The 18,218-nt window shown below is 44.2% G+C and overlaps 1 protein-coding gene across 2 annotated transcripts in view; it reads right to left on the bottom strand.

Annotated features, from left to right (window-relative positions):
- GALNT11 (polypeptide N-acetylgalactosaminyltransferase 11) overlaps positions 1-15,089 on the bottom strand; it is a 35,094-nt gene extending 20,005 nt beyond the window's left edge. Inside the window, exon 1 of one of the 2 annotated variants that reach the window (XM_061555336.1) lies at positions 14,684-15,089. In XM_061555336.1, coding sequence (XP_061411320.1) covers positions 14,684-15,047 — 364 coding nt within the window. In that variant the 5' untranslated portion in view covers positions 15,048-15,089. Of the gene's footprint in view, positions 1-9,437; positions 9,668-14,683 lie in introns of those variants that run through there. The other variant, XM_061555337.1, reaches the window with a different exon arrangement.
- Between the last annotated feature and the right edge of the window lie 3,129 nt (positions 15,090-18,218).

Genomic DNA, 18,218 nt, shown 5'->3' on the forward strand with positions numbered 1-18,218 from the left:
CACCAGGGTCGCAAACGGGTACCCGTACCAGGCCAGGTACGGGTAGCCGGGTATGGGTATGGGGTATATGGCAAAAATATGAACGATTTCTGGATACGAATTTTGTTAACCTTCCTATCCTGGGATTTATTTTTACCCATAACCATTATTTCTTAAGAAGTTATAACCATTTGTGAATGTTTCAATTAAATATCCAATTCCTCTAATGTATTACCACTGTCAAGGGCAACCTGGAAAGCACTTGACCAACAACCTCCTTTTATTTCTGCCCACAAAATATTCTGTATTAAGCACTCATCCTACTATTTCCTGTCTCTGATGTACAATAATTGTTCAATACCACATTCATAAACACTGTCCGGACTCCATCCTGGATTTGAACCCAGAAAGTCTAAAGTTCAAATATTTTTAGGAGTCAGTCATCCTACCAGGCTCAAGAAAAGGAGTCGTGTTTTCCCCCCGAAAGACTAGATCAATCGCTGGAATGTGGATTTTCCAAATCTGGCTCAAGAGCCACAAATTGAGGTGAGCATCACCCTAAATAATGCCCTTTGATCGGGAACTCACCAACTTGTTTAACTCATGGTTCTACTGTATAACACATGGGCCACAGACTTTGGACTTTGTATGGGTACATTTCCACAAGGGCAAATGTCTCAATACCAATGTTGCAAAAGACAGCTCAGAAAGAAGAGATTTGAATTCGGACCTTAAGGCACAGCTGCCAATGAAACATAGGTGATGGCTAGTACGATTTTGTTTAATATCAGAGTACGTAAACTAAATTAACTGCATGAAAGGGCAAAGGGGTGGGGAGAAAGCTACTGTCTTGTAAAAACAGAGAAAAAATGTCATTGTGACCACGAATCGTGATCATCAAATGGGGGGTGGGGTTCTGGTTGTCGCAGAGCATATGTCGATCTCATTGGCTGCGCAAATGTAAACAAGGTTGGCGACGGGTGCAATTCCTCAGCACTTGCGTGTTCTCACTCCTAAGCGTTTGATAGATTTTTGGATTTTCTTAAATGTTTTGTTAGAAAAAAATCGACAGGTAAAAAGAACGCTATAACGCATTCTACAGGGTAGTGCTAAGCGTGGTCCGACTCAATTATTAATTATCTAATGGACAGTAGAGGGCAGAAGGCGGCGAGTGAATCAGCCGAGCAGGCAAACCAGGCGGAGAGACATTGAAAAGGCAGAGGGAGCAGTGGAGGAGGAGGGAGCGACCTCCCACAGTTCAAAGGTTACTTTTGAGTTGCACTCGAGACCTGGGCTGCTCGAGTAGAGAAGTGTACAAACAAGAGAGTAGCATTCGATGTATGTTAAACTTATTTCGCACCATACGTAACTAACCGTGCTAATCGGAGGTGCAATGTTGATACAAACTCGAGCAATAGCATTTAAGATCTTAAAAGTAGTGAGGGCAGTCTTGTAACGAATTTAAGCCTGAATTGGGAGTCAGTGAAGGGAGTAGAGAATTGGAAATACAATATTTGCGGGTACGAGTCACAAGTTGGTGCTGCACATGTCCCGTTATGTGTGCAAAGCAGCTAAAACAATATTTAAACATGCCTGAATCATTTATTTCCACACACAAAAACAATCCCACAGGAAACCTAAAGCAAGGCCTGAAAGTTTAAAGACCACAACCGCTATCTAAATAAGAATACCTTCTGTGCAACAACGTAGTAGCCTAGGCTAGTGTCTCATCCAGGACAGCTCCTGGTCCCGAAGGTTCAGTCTCAACTCTCGTGATGCGAAAACTCCACATAATCCACAATGTGAACCACCAATCCCGCCCCACAGAGCACCGGATTACAGGCACGTCTACCTCGTGTAAAAACACCACGGTATAAAGTTACCAAAATTCCAAGACATTTTCCAAAGGTACTATTTTAAGATTCTCAACACCCTGCTCAATACAGTGCTCGAACAGTAATTCCCAACATTTTATATAAGCTCTCAACAGTCCCTGTAAACAACATACAGCTACCATTATTAGCCAACTGTTTCTCATCGCTAATGTCAGTCAATCACTGACCTGAAGAAAAACAAAACTCACATTCATCAACAATGCCTGAAAAGGAATATATGATTTTATATATTCATATATAATAGGCTAAAGATTTAACAGAAATTTTATATTATTACCGAAGGCTGGTAACACTCCTCCAACTCACAACTTATTCAAATAAGTGCCCTGTTGGTATTTTAATAAACTGAGTAAAGTATATTATTGCTTCTTTCGGTAAAGTCACGTAGAAGGGAAATACAAAAATAAGAACAATTAAACAATACAATTCTCACGACGTTTCGATTGCAACACAAGCAATCATCATCAGGTGTGAAAACCACAGCAAGAACATTTTGTTGTTTTCACACCTGATGATGATTGCTTGTGTTGAAATCGAGACGTCGTGAGAATGTTATTGTTTAATTTGTATTATTTTATTATTTCCCTTCTATGTGACTTTACCGAAAGAACCAAGAATATGAATCCCTGCAGTCACGAAAGCTTTAAGCTGAGTAAAGTATTTTATATATTGTAATAATAATTGTCTGTCATTGGATCAAATTTGTCACATCTTGTTTGGACTTATTCACTACATCCAGATAGAAAGGACATAAGTGTGTCCTTGCGAATAGGGAATATTTTATCCATCCTATTAACTTAAAAAAAATATTATATTTGAACAAAACAGTGAGTTATATAAGCATTAAATGTACAGTATATCCATAATTTTTTAAGCCAGTTTGGACTTGCAGAAATGTAGCAATATTTCCCATGTTGCTGTTAACATGCACTCTTACTGTAAGTCATTGCAAAATAATTTTGTCCAAGTCACACAGCATTTTTCAATTTACCTGTATCGTATTTAGATGCTATAAAATCCATTAGAGTTACCATGACAAAAACGTAAACCAAGAACTGGGAGAAATAATGCGTGAAAAAGTTTTCACCAAAGGTTCTCAGTGCACACTGCCTATGGGCATAATGGCTGCTTGAACCCATGTTTACATCGCCGTGGCCATGCTCCAACACGTATTGTGCAGTGCATGAGTGAGCACTAGAGGCCAATTTAAAATCGCCGCCTGCCACAGAGGCATTAAGGCAGGTGAAGAGTGCTCTATGTCTACAGGAAGACAATTCCATTCATTTCATTACTTATACATCTGCTACTCATGCAGTGGCCGTCCTGTGGATAAACTGACCCCAAAATAGGAATTTGGAAGTTCCACAACTGGCTCCATGCCAACAATAGAGATGACCACAGCCCAACTCTCAACAGCGTATAGAGGGGGCTTTGACTTGACGAATGCAATGGTTTTGAAACCTATCTAGATACAGTGCTTGCTACTCTGTGTAAAGGAAATTACATAGTTACTGCTCGTTCATACGTGGCCCTAATGAGACAGTGACTTCAGATTATCGTCATATGGCATTCACCAGGATATACGCAATAAAGTTTATCTGTTTTACAGAAGCCACCTGGACGAACTTTGAGCCTTTGGTCTCGTGATCTCATGGCAGGTGCACGGCGCTGCAGTGTTCCCACCTCGTCCAACCTCGCAGACAATACCCGCCGTTAATTAAACACATTCCTGCAGAGGGAGCTGGTAGGAACGTTGGGTTGCTCGGTCAATGGCCAGGGTCAACGGCGGCGTGGTGTATTCCGCAAATATGCCCGACTGTGAGGGCGGGCACAAGCCGGCGTGAGTAGGTAAAACGTTGAGTTTTATAAGGGCACCACGGGGTGACCAGCCCCACCCCTCCCACCCCCCACCCAGCCCCTCCTCACCCAGCCCCTCCTCACCCAGCCCCTCCCTCCCCACCCACCCAGCCCCTCCCTCCCCACCCAGACCCTCCCTCCACGACGGACACAATAATCCCCTGTGGGCTGGTGTAACCAGAAGGTTCCTACCAGTAAAATTACTCTGTCAATCATTTCAATTCCATTATCTAGACTCACAAAATCGAATCTCTCCATTATTTACATAATTATATGGCAGTATACAAGCACACTGCTCCTGTAACTAAATTCCACAGTTTAAAGTGTAAGTATTCAGTTCTGTTAACGAGTAAGTTATTGCTCTTAGCACGATTGTATCTTCATGTATTATAATGTTTATTTATCGAGAAAAGTTAGCTAATTTGAAGATACTAATAATAAACTCGGTGTTTCCAGGAAGGCCCTTTGTTGGGATGTGAAGACAATTTCTTAAACGATTAAAACTATGTTTTGTTTTACCAGCCCACTGAGCTGTATAACTCTTTTTCATAAGTGACCTGGCCACAGTTGATTACCCAACGATGTGGCTTATGTACATATGTATCTCAGCCAAGTACTCTAAACGCATGTTTACCACGCAAGGTAGATATTGAGCATTGAACGTGTTGCATATGTTAAAAAATGAGAGCACGCTGAGAACGGTGCAACTAACGTTAAGTTATTCTAACTTTAAGTTGCTCGAATGTTCTCAAACATAACCTCGAGTTGTTCTCAAAGTTAGTGTTTGCTTGACATTCCACTGTCAGTATTTATCCCACTTGTTTCCTGAATTTGTTTTGTTTAAAAATACCCAACTCCCTATTTTTCACGTTTTGTCAAAGCTGCTTTTGTTTTATCCAAATGTATAGAATAAGAGTAATTGTATTTTCACCACACAGGGGAAAGGGCACTACCGTGGATGTTTGGAACAACTAGTATTATTCCGGGAAAACAAATCGAGAAAAACTTAAACCACTAGATCGGTGAGTGGGAGAGGCAAATGGAATTCGGTTGCAAGATATAGGTGGCAAAAAAACGTGTTATTGGTACAAGAGTGATTGCACCAAGTGAAAAGTCAGTAGCTGTCCAAATCTGATATGGAGATGATCACAAAACAGTTCCAAAGCAGTTAGTTTTTTTGACCTTCACACTCCTTTGACTCTCAGGCTGCAACAGAAACTGCTCACATGGTGCACGATGGGTGTGATGTGTGAACCCTGTTACGTTCAGAAGCGCACGGCAGAACGTGCCCATTTGTGTGTACGCAAACCATTTATTCTAGTAAATAAGTAAAAGCAATGAGTAACAAGTGAACTTTAGCTTTTTGTAGGACAGTGAGCTTTATATTGCTCTAGTAAACACATTCCCACTTTGTAGATGCCAAACAAGAGCACCCTTTTGGCAACTGATTGAATATTGGGGGCAGGGGGTTTAATCCGTAATGGATAATTAGCTTGCAGCTGAATAAAATGAAGCAATCTTAGACAAAAGGATAGCAAAACATCATAACGTTGAAAATGTTGACTTCATGAAGCAATTATATAATGGATTTCCCGAGATATAGGCTTCATACGTAGACCCAGTAACAATGCTATGGGAGTCAATAATGCATATGTAGTGACATATGCAGGTATGGGTGCGCTATATAATAGCCAACCGTAACAGGGCTAAAGGTCAGAGGCGGGGATCAGTCGGCAAGCTCCGGGAACCTGCACAAGAGTTCTAGAAGGGGGCGTGGCCAGGGGCGTGGCCAGAGACGGGGTTTGTCTACGACGAGGAGTATATAAGGGAGACGTGACCGGAGGTTCGGGGCTGCCGTCGCTGTCTTCGCCGTCATGTCTGGCCGTATGGCCGATCTGCTGTACGGTTCCCATCGTCAGCCAGCTATATAATTATACGCCGGCGATCGGGCTGTATGAGTGGATCAGCTATACGTAGCCCAGTGTATATGTCGCTCAGTGATTCTGCCTGTAAAGTGTGAGAAATAAACAAGAGGCCCTCTACACGTCGTGTCTCAGAAGTCCCTCACTACACATACACACAGCCAACATTAACTCATCTCTGCTGGAGGGTCTGGAGCTGCTGGTGACCATTCCACATTCCAATGTCAGGGGAAAGTCCATCCATCTAGTAACCTTTTGAATAGGAAGGCAAGTGCTCTTAACATTCCCTGGCACACACCGTATGCATACACCACTGAGCGAGATAGAGCAAGGGTTCTCAAAATGTTGCTCGACCCCCAAAGGGGCCTCGGCTGTCTTGACTCCCTTGAACGAACAGTCTGGTTTTTTTGTATTTGAGATGAGGAAATTCCTGACTAGCTGGTGGGGAGGTGAGAGGGGCTGTCGAGGAATGAGGCAGGAGGGGCGGGGTATGAAGCCAAACTAGCGGATCGTACTGCGCATGTTGCTCTGGTCCCGCACAGCCCCCTAATAATAGGCCTCAGACCCCAGGCTGATAAAGGGCATACATCTGGGACGCATTTATTAGGAAGCCGCTGGACATTTGCGCTTTCAATCTAGATTTAAAACTAATTTCTCGTGAACTGCTTTTTGTGTTTAGTTTGCTGTCCTTCCCCCACACCTCCGATTAGCATGGTTGGCTACGTACGGTGCAAAAAAAGTCCAACCTACATAAGTAAAAGTATATGGGACAAGATAGGGCAATTTCATGATTCACTGGGATATGCGTTTGTTGTAAAATGAAAACTGTTTGACCGGGTCCACCTCAGGAGAGGTTCTATGGCTTCAATGGGTGGGTGAGAGTGATGTCCTAAGTCATGCATTATCATTACACCAAACAAGCCCTCATACAAAGTGACAGAAATCCAAAGATGAGAAGAGTGTTTACATATGAAACCCATGTCATGTCCCATTCAAGGGCCACACAATCTACAAATCAGGTCTGCTGGTGCCCACATAATGCACGGCTGATGGAATGTAGTAGCCATGTAAAGTTATTTCATTCACTATCTGTAAAACAGAAGCTGCATTTGAAACACTATCTTTCATCAAGAGTTGTGCAGTGAGATGCATGTTGGGTTGGATGCACTGTGAGGCAATGCTGTTTGAAGGATGTTTTCATGGATTTTTAAATAAAGTCACGTACGGTTATGTAACTGTCATGTGAAGAGCACTAGCACAGGGTATCCCAAATGCCACCATGATCCAGCCCTCTCCGTAGGACACAAATATCCAGACAGAAGATTTCCGTGTTAATTTCAATCAATGAGAGGTGACCAAATGGCTCCGAGATCAGAGCACTTAATTGGGCACCGTTGAGATACTGGGTTCGAATCCAGTGTATACTATCAGTGATGTGGTAGAATTACAAAGAAAATTAATGAAATGCTGAAAAGTGTGTAAAGAAACATGGAGAAGTGGATGCTTGAAATAACACTGAGTGAAGAGGAACCCATTGATTATGGCTGGTGGGCAAAGATAATAACGGAGACAAATGTGATTCAATCAGCTAGTGTGTAGGATCTCGGTGGACTGTACAATGCGAAACCGTGAGATATGGTGAAGGACTGGGGGGACCTTCATCCAGCAGTGGATTGATCATTACCGATTATGACGATTACCCCTTCCTATCTATGCATTACAAGCCGTTGTTCTATAATTCTACCAGCGTAATGCATGTGTAGTGAGTCCAACTGAGTCGCAGACATTGTCTTGGGAGCAACACTATTTATTTCACCAACTCAACATAACATAACACAACCTACACTTGGGTGTTGAATGCCCATCTAGCCACGCTACGGCAGGACTAGACACGGTTCGCTATCCCGGCCCGGACCACAAGCTGGGTCCCGGACCGCGTGGCTCTAGGCTTCTTTTACCCGACGTGGATCTTCTTCACCAACAACACGAAGAACCCCGAGCCCCTCACGGGGCGCCCCCGTTATATCGGCCTGGGCTGGGGCTGGCTCCGCCCCTTGCCCCGCCTACCTTCTAGATCTCTCGAGCTCTTTCCCGAAGGCTCCCGAGAGCTCTTTTATACCACGTGACCACCCAGCGGCCCCCGTCAACCGGTGGCCCCCCTCCAATATCATCCGGTCACGTGTCGGCAGGTCAACCAGCGTATCATGCCCCAACGTAACCCTGGCTGGCTGACACTCCCTCTCGCTCCCTCACTGGGAGCCGGCACCGCACACTATACGTGTTGCCTCCACGCTGACTCGCGCTCACCCAAGCCCCGCTAGGGCTGGTACTACGCCCAGTAAGCGAGCTACACATAATGCCAACACATTATCCGCAGTGGCTTCGTAAGCCACACAGTGACATTCACAGTCACTACACATGCAAGATCTTAATTAAGACAAACATCCCCTTTCCTTCTGCAAGGTGAATCATACTGAAAGCAGCTATGAGCTGAAGAGTGGAAAGTAGTGTTAGCATCATGCAGATATTTAGTCTACCCAGAAATAAGGCGTTCCTGCCACACGAGCAGGCACTTCATTCAGGTCAAGCTGACCTAACACACGTCCACACCAGCTACAGATACTGTATAATAAATGGCTCCGTTGCGCATGGCTTGGATGTAAATTCCCTGCTGCTGGGCTTAAAGTGGCGTGCACTCCATGGCACCCCGCTCCTCCGATCCGAGTACCAGTATTAATAAGAGCCAAGAAAATCACATTAACAAACATGCATGTGTACACGTGTAGAACGGCAAAAAACACTAGCAAGTCTGATTGTGATATTTGAATCCTTTTGAGACTGGAATTTAAGAAGGAATGTTTATAATGCCATGTGATTACTCGTGTGTGTTCATGAGCAAGCCAGAATCCATCAAATGAGCAGAGAACAAGAAATGCGTTGTTGTTACTCAGAAGTCTAACATTGCATTATTGTTTCGGCTTATTGGCCGTGTGCTAATTGAATACAATTTGGATTTTTTTTTGTACATCGTGGGTGAACCGTAATTTTTTTAGATTGTAATTAATGATCAAAATATCCCTTTGTCAGTTTCACATTTCACCAGTTTTTTAGAGCATAACTAACTGTATTCTACTATTTTGCCCCTGCAGTCAAGTCATATGTGTGTGTGTGCCCTGCTCATGCAAGCCTTCTATAATTATCCCTGCTGGGGACAATGAGCAGCTTTCTCGGCAGTGCAGTGAAAGTGAGCCTGCACGTACAGCACTTGCTCCAGCAGACGGCTGGAGCATAACCAGCACAATTATTGCAAAGAGGAAACAAGCAAGCAACATCCAAATGTCATCACAGCCAAGGCCTCTACACCTTGCCATGACCTCCTCCCTTCTGCCAGAACATGCAACCTTTGCACAATTGCTGATAACGATGACGATGATCATTATGTGCTGATGAGGATTATACCCGTTGGTGTTTGCTGCTTCGAGACGACATGCAGCAGTGTGAGTGCGATGAAAGCCCAGCGAGGATGACCGCCACAACAAGCTCATGAGCAGGAGTGTGATGAATTGTGGCATCACAGGACTGTCAAGAAACGTGATGGTGCAAGAATACCTTCATCCAGCAGTGGATAGAAAAAGGCTGCTGATGATGTTACTGGTAATGGTGGTATTCATGATGGAGATGGAGGAAATGTTTATGATGATGATGATGCTTATAACAATAATGACATTGATGGCGATGATGGTGATCACGGTATGGCACATTACACTTTAGTTATGTAAATTACCAGTCACCTCCCCTTGTTTGTATGTATTTGTAGTGGATTCAATTGAGTCGCAGACATACTCCTTGGAGGCAACACATGTATTAATACCAACACAAAGGGATAACTTCCCCTTTACCAGATAACAACCTATGGTGGTGGACCACCAGGCTAACTACACTAGTTACACTGGGAGTAGCTACAACGGACAGGACCCCGGCTTGGGTCCAGGTCCACGTGTTGGTGACTTCTCGGACGTAGAACGTAGAGCTTCAGGATAACAACAGAACGCTGAACCCCAGTCCCTCTGGGGACCCGGTTTATATCCTCACTGGTCGTGTCTGGCTCCGGCCTTGGCCACGACCACCTTCTCGAATCCTCTAGCAGGATCTCGCCCCGACACTGACCACCCCTAGCCCCCACTTGGGGCACGTGCCTTCTAGGGTGAACCAGATTGCCATGGCCTACATTAACCCCATTCAAGACCGGCACTCTCACACCCCTTCCTATAGGGGACAGCACTGCACGCCGAGCGTGGTGCCACTCCGCGCTCTCTATCAGCGCTCACCGAGCCCCTCTAGGGCTGGTACTACACCCACATATATGGGGTGTCCGCGTTGTAAATACATCGCACGCCGTGCCTCTGTAGGGATGTCGCTACATATTTAGAACTGCATTCACACCGTACGTAGCTAACCGTGATAATCGGATCAGAGGAGTTACTTGGAGCCTATTATTCACATTTATCATTGGTTAAGCTTCCCGCATAAGTGATACCGGAAGCGTTACATTCCGATTTGTGATGCAGCATGATGCAGCATGATGTAACTCAGTTCGCTCTTGTAAAAGAGGCAGTGCTGTTTCATGACTCAATGGGTTTATTTCATCTCCTGGCTAAAAATAGGATACAACAATAACCCAGATGTGGCCACAAATTCCTATCCGCAGATATCCACATGGATAATACAGCTTTACACACGTAATAGGAACTGTAAAGAGTTCCACCAATACTACCACAATTAAGGAGTTTCACTGAAAGTGCACTTTATGAAGTAATATCTTAAGGTGAAGATATGCTGTCTTGACATCAGTCACGGGCAGATCAGATAATGTAGATGCAGATAATCAAGTCGAGCTTAATTGCATGGCCGAGCACAATAGCTACGTAGTCACGCAGCCTTCCCTGTGTTGAGAAGAGAGGTCACAATCCCCAAGCCTGTCGCGATGAGCAGTGCATTATCATTGGATATCTCAATTACATGTGAATATATTCAAAGTTACACTGCATCTGCCCGAAGATCAAGGCTGCAACAATGATTTTTATTAAAAGTATTCTCCGATAATTAATTTTATGAGGTATTTGAAAAAATATACGTGTGTTACATAAAGTGTCTGCGCGTATAAATGAGCGTTGGGTGGAGCTTATTTCCACTCTCCTGATTGAGAGGCAATTTAACTAAAGGAGAACCACTGATCACTCCCCACAAAGTCGTAGCTGAGGGGCGATGGACTAAGTGAAGCCCCGACAGGTTTTTGAACTCGCAACTCCGTGGTTTAATGTGATCAAAGAACTTGGTTAGTTTTGGGGTTGTTCCCTCCATTAACTACTTGATGTGGGCGTGCTGGGTTGTGGATAGGCTGGGATGACCGGGCCACTTGCCATTGAGACTCGTGCCTACTCCACGATCAAACAGCGGTATTGATCTGACTGTGGCCTGGCCCAGCACCGGGTCACAATGATGCACGGTGCATTACAACTCTGTTCACCCAGTGTAACCAATCAGTGTATTCATGACTCAGGATCTACTGAAAACAATACCTGGTTCCCAACTTGCAGAATCAGTAAGCAATTCTGAAAACAGTTACCGTTTAACCAACCCTAATGAAAAGGATGCAAATTGTAAGCGGTTAATTCAAATGCAAGTGTCTCCCTGTTCAAATGAGCCTTCGAACGCGTTCATCTGTTGGCGGTCACGGTTGGAAATTCCACATTCCCCTAGACTCTAAAATTTACTCTAGAGGAAGACAGATTTTTTTTTTCCCCACGAGATAATTACCGTTTACTTCCCACATAGCTGTTTCCGCTTATTGACACTTAGGTGCAAGGTGGTCTGTAATACGACCCTTAAATGCTATTAAAGATGCTTCTGTGAAATCTAAAACCAACAAGGAAAACTGGCAGGTTGTTTTTGCGGACAAATACTGGGTAATAATATCTCACCGACAGACTTTCAAGAAAGCCGTTAGGCAGGCTATAACACGAGAGATACAGGTGGGTTTTGTATTCACAAAAAAGGCTCATCAGCATGGAATACCTAGCTAAGGACTGTCACAAAAGCCCAAAGGATAATGGATGAGAAGAGCTAATTAATGTGTTACTTTAAATATGCAGTAACAATGGCAAATAATATTTCGATAAGATTAACCAAAGTTTAATGTATTTTAACAGTTAGTGGTGATGCATCACGTGGCTGGTGCTTGTGGTTAACTTTCTTGTTTCATGATTGGGAAGTTGGTTTAGTTCAGAATCTGTATTTATACTGGAGGAATCCAATGTGCTATAAAGCTCTTTTTTACAGACAGTTGATTCAGCCGCCATCTCCTCTCTACAAAATCCTGATAACCACTATTTCGGAGGGCAATAGTTTATGTTACTGATAGAATGGCCCCAAAGAAAACTTGAATTTACAATAATGGCTATGGGCAGGAAAAAAACACCACGATAGTAGTTACGCAAAAATCTGTCAATTTTACCCCCCCCCCCCCCTCCCTGTACGCACGCGGACTTTTTACACCCCCCCCCCCCAATCCTATAGAACGGCCGATATTTAATCCACGCAGAAACGAACAAGGATTAATAATATTAACGTGTTTAAGCAAACAGACAGTCCACCGATGGCTGCATTTACTACTATAATGAGCCAAGAATGTCTTTCATTTAATTGAGTTATTTTCATTTATGATTATTTTATTATAATTTTTTACCTACGTGACTTTACCGAAAAAACCTAAGAGTATGAATCCTTGCAGTCACGAAAGCTTCAAATCTAGAACCAAGAATGTCTGTTTGTGTGTAACGTGCGTGACGTCACTCCACATGCCGCACCCCCCGTCATTAATATTCATGAGCGGGTGAATTTTTACACTCCCGCAGAAGAAGGTTGAGCGGAAAGAACAAAAAATTATCGCAAATTCGTTTTAAGTTTGACGTTTCTTTATTGAAAGTGAATCTAATAAATAATTCTACGCAGCAACAAAGTGGATTTGGTGTCTTTATTTATTTCTTCATCATATTCTTTGGTTCTTTCGGTAAAGTCACGTAGATAGAAAACATATAATAAAAAAGTAAAGTGAATAAAAATAAAAAGAGTAAAAATAATCGACGACAAAAAAACACTAATGTAGACTGTAGCTTGGTTCTTAATCGGAGTGAGTGTACTGGCAGTCTATAATGTAGACTGTAGCCTGGTTATTAAGTTTGGTGAGTATACTGGCAGTCTAATGTACACTGTAGCCTGGTTCTTAGCCGTCGTGGTTTTCCTTTTTAATTATATATATTTTTATTTTATTATCTTTAAATTACTGAAAGAACCAAGGATAAGTCTACATTATAGACTGCAAGTGCACTCACTCAGGTTAAGAACCAGGCTACAGTCTACATTATAGACTGCCAGTACACTCACTCAGGTTAAGAACCAGGCTACGGTCTACATTATAGACTGCCAGTACACTCACTCAGGTTAAGAACCAGGCTACGGTCTACATTATAGACTGCCAGTACGCTCACTCAGTTTAATAACCATTGCTACAGTCTACATCATAGACTGCCAGTACACTCACCAGCTTAAAAACCAGGCTACAGTCTACATTTTAGACTGCCAGTACACTCACTCCGATTAAGAACCAGGCTACAGTCTACATTAGTGTTTTTTGTTGTTTATTATTTTTTATTTGTATTCACTTTATTTCTTATTATTTTTCTATCTACGTGACTTTACCGAAAGAGCAAAGAATATGCATTCCTGCAGTCACGAAAGTTAAGTCAAATTTTCTTCAGCACTTAGCACTAATTTAAGTTTCTACATTATGGTAAAATAGACATAACTCGTTTATTTTCCAGATATTGTATCGACTTCCAATTTATTTAAACCCCAGCAACCGAAAGCAGAAGAGAATAAAGTATCAGAGCAGTGAATTTGAACAAATTGAATTAAATTTACACAGAGTATAATACTCTGCTCAATTTTTTCGTAAATATTACAGCTTCCGTCCTAGGACAGCCAAACAAGCTGGTTATTATTATCGAGGCTTCACCCCCTCAATGCGTACGTACTAAATGGATGGACCCTTAGTCTGGGGCGGGCAGAGAGAGAGAGAGACAGACAGACCCACATCTTCATTGGGTTCAAATTAAGCTTGGAGCCAGGGCAAGAAGGCCAAGCCAGAGCAGAGAGAGAAAAAACTTCTTCATAACCAAGGACACGAATCCTCATGGTCCGTGACCCCCACCGAGTAACGGCGCTCGGGGGTCACGGAATAAACTCACAACCACGACCCCCAATTTCGATTTAAAGTTTTCGTGACTGCAGGGATTCATATTCTTGGTTCTTTCGGTAAAGTCACGTAGAAGGGAAATAATAAAATTATTTTTTAATAATAAAATTACTTTTTTTATTTCCCTTCTACTTGACTTTACCGAAAGAACCAATAATATGAACGACCCCCAACTTCGCGTAGGCAGTCAACACAGTGGCTCTGCGGTGCAGACACTGAAGCCCCCTCCAGAGAAACGTGGAATTACCACCCTCGCTCAAGCACAAGCGATTTAGCACAATCGCAATCTCTAAACTTGCGCCAGGGATCGCGAGCGGCAGCTGAAACCCCGTGGCGGGTTAAAGCCCCACTGACAATACGGTGAGATACTGTTAGGTTTTTTCGGTAAAGTCACGTAGGTAAAAATAAAAAATAGAAATAAAATAATAAATCACGACGTTTCGGAGGCAACACAAGCTTCCTTCATCAGGTGTTAAAAGGCACAGCAAAATAACTGTAGTGGGAGTTAAAAAAAAAACTAAGAGTATCAATCCTTGCAGTCACGAAACCTTCAAATCTAGAACACGGCGGTGAGAGATGACCTCTGACCCATTCGAAACCGAGCATCTTCTTGTTTCCACTGATCGTAAAAAAAAGAGAGAGACATGACCTCTCGCCCATCCGATACCGTGCCAACCCAACAACAACAGCACAACGATGATGACCCCCCAGCTCACCCAGCTCAGAGGAGCCCTGCTGCTGCTGCTCCTGCCTGCGGCCACTGCCCCTGTACCCCTGCTGCTGCCGCTGCTGCTGATGCTGCTGCTGCTGGGCCCTCCGAGCGTGGCCGTCCCCACCCCACGCGGCCTCCCGTGGCAGCTTGGGCTGCAGCCGCCGCCGACCGCTACCGCCAGCCGCTCCCGCAAGCGCCTCGGACTCCTGCTGTTGATGATAGTGCTGATAGTGTTGCTGTTGCTGTTGTTGGTGTTGCTGTAGTGGGCCCGGCTCGGCGAGGCGCATGTAGAGCACGATGAGCAGGGCCCAGGCCAGCGATGTGGCCAGAGAGCCGTAGCAGAAGCAGCGGTGCGTGCGACGAGCCATGCCCGCACGCTGCTGCTGCTGCCGCTGGCCGCGCTCAGCTGGGGCCGGGGTGGGTGGGGGGTGGGGGGAGGGAGGTCACCGCGGTGTCAGATCGGAGGGGTTTCCTCCGGATAAAGCGGCGGTGTCAGATGAGAGGGATTAGCTTTAGATCGGAAGAGATCACACGTGGTTATTTTGGTGATTTTTGGGGGGGGGGGGAGGTGAAAAAAAACAATGGTTTGATTGACATCGTTTTCGATATTGTTGTTGTTGTTTTTTGACTTGCATCCCACTGGGATTTTTGCACACAGCGTTGGTGTACGGTTTTTTTCTGCAATATTTTGCTGTCTTTTCTTGGATTTTCTGTTTGCACTTAGTCACATATTCACTTTAAGATGTTTTTTGTTCATGTTTTTGTTTGTTGCGGTTGCACCCGATTCAAGAGCCGAATGGCTCACAGGGCTATACCTAATAAATAAACTTGAACTTGAACGTGTTCAGGAACGCATCCCCGACGTAAACCGGGGTTATGACTGTGCCTGCAGATGACCAGTGGTGTCGGATTAAGACTCCAGTCCTTCGTCTTACCGCGTTCACAAATTTACCCCCCCCCCCCGTTCAAATACTCATGAACTCGTTCAACGCTGCACGCACCCAATGATTGTTAAACCCATCCCGCGTGGCGCGCTCACGTCCACGATTGGAGGGCTATAAGATTAGCGCTTGCATAATCAACGAACCAAATTGTAGGATTTAGATTCAATGATGCCACATTGGAAGGTTCGCCTCAATATTGTTATTGCGCCAGATCGAATGATTGACCCCTAAAAGATAAGGAGGCCTGGCATGGGTTCAAGCAGGCCTGACTGCTGACGAGACACTGCATGTTGGGGCCCGTTCAGTCTGTCGGGCTTATATGCTTAGAGAAAAGGCCGTGTAGCCGATGGAATGTGTCAAATATGATTGTATTTATGTGGAGGGATAAATATGTGAAGGAGACGAATTGTCTGCGTATTCGTGTTGTTATGTATATGCTCCCCAACGACGCGTAATGCTTATTTTGTGCTAGCTAAAATATAAATGCTACCAGCTCGGAGGGTTTGCCTCCACAATTTAGCGCCAGATGGGGAGGGTTTATCTGCATGTCGCTTTCACCAGATAAGAGAACTTGCCTCTGAGAAGATAATAGCTATTGTTGTTCTGCATTGTTTGCCACTTATTCTACATTCTACATGCACAGCCCTTATTCTAAATCCACTGCTGGAAGAGGGCCTCCCCCTTCACCATGGGATTATTTGGCCCTAATTGATCAGGCTGTGGGAGCAAAAAATACCGTATAACACTGCCCTCTGCAGCCCTGAACGAGTAGGCAGGCCACTCGCTTTAAAGCTTTCGTGACAGCAGAGATTCATCTTCTTGGTTCTTTCGGTAAAGTCACGTAGAATGGAAATAATGAAATAATAAAAATAAAACATAATAAAATAATTCTCACGACGTTTCGGCCACAACGCAAGCAGCCGTCCTCAGGTGAAGAACAGATCTGTCGAGAAGACAGCGTCTGAATGAAACATCCCAGACTTGGAGCGTCTATTTAAGCTGGATTGGAGGGGGAAGAGCGCCTTGACAAAAGAAGTTGCATATCAATAGGAATTTAGCATATTTATTGGAAATGCAGATATAGGATTAGTACTACTTGTGAAATGCGTAGGAGGTGGGCGGGGGTTTAAAGTCATATTATGCCCGTGCATTATGCAGGATTAGCAGCATCAAAGGGAGGGGATAGGGGTAGCATTAATAAAGGGAAGGAATGGTAATAGTATGTAGCTGCAGTAACTAAACTACCACGTAAACAACTAAAGTATAAACTACATAGTATCATCAGTATACTAAATATACTCTCCAATAAGCTGAGCTACTAACAGTAAGTAATACATTACAATTCTACTAGCATAAGTACCCGGCGTTGCCCGGGTGAAAAATATATTTCTTAATAACCTTACATATATACACAGATGGGCTGCTACCCCCCCCCCCCCCCCCCAGCCACGATCTCCTCGGCCGCTGTGCAGTAATATGTACGGCCTATAGTGTGGTGGGGTGTCGAGGCCTAGTAACGTGCAGAGCCTCTGGCCTCGCCTAAATTGCCCACCCGGCTGAGGCTGGGTACTGGGGCCGTCACCCCCCCCCCCCCCGCGCTACAATAATACTGTCTAATCGCTATAATTTTATTATTTACCGACACTATAATAGTAATTGCACACATTGTGGTGGGGGGGGAGTGAAGAGGACGTGTAACTTTGATGAATTTACCTCAGAGTCGCGTGTTAATGCGTGCGCCTATTTTTAACGGGAATTAAAAATGGCGTCCACCCCGCAGCGAATGCGTCGCTATCCGTTGCCAGGGGCAACCGCCGTCCAATGAAACTGCGTATGATCCGGCGACACACAGACAGACAGACAGATTTGCGATTTTATATATATAGATGTCGCAAAAAATATAATATGCTTCCAGCTAAACTTTATTCTCTTACATCACACGAGTCTACACCGTACTATATACAGCGCTGTCTCCCCGACAGACCTGGTCTGGACGGCTGCTTGCGTTGTGGCCGAAACGTCGTGAGAATTATTTTATTATGTTTTATTTTTATTATTTTATTACTTCCCTTCTCCGTGACTTTACCGAAAGAACCAAGAAGATGTAGCCTGGTTTTTAATAGGAGTGAGTGTACTGTCAGTCTATAATGTAGACTCGATTTGAAGCTTTCGTGACTGCAAAGATTCATATTCTTAGGTTTTTTCGGTTAAGTCACGTAAGTAAAACATCAAAATAAAAATAAAATAAAAATCACGACGTTTCGGAGGCAACACAAGTCTCCGTCATCAGGTGGAACCGTCACAGCCGAATTAGCTGCATCAAGTGAAGCAATGATTCAAGATGTAATCCCTTATAAGCAAGTTGAAGGGAGGTGGAGAGGGGGGGGGGGTTGGAGAGCTTATCAGACTGTGGTAGCCAATGAATGGAAACGTATCGGGAGGGAGGAGGAGCGGTGATCAAAGACTGCACGCAGTGCTCAACACAATGATTGGAAACGTATCGGGAGGGAGGAGGAGCGGCGATCAAAGACTGCACGCAGTGCTCAACACAATGAATGGAAACGTGTCGGGACGGAGGGTGAGCGGCGATCAAAG

The sequence above is a fragment of the Lethenteron reissneri genome, chromosome 21 (assembly GCF_015708825.2).
Source record: "Lethenteron reissneri isolate LAM-NWPU_2019-01 chromosome 21, ASM1570882v1, whole genome shotgun sequence".
NCBI classification, from domain to species: Eukaryota; Metazoa; Chordata; class Hyperoartia; order Petromyzontiformes; family Petromyzontidae; genus Lethenteron; species Lethenteron reissneri.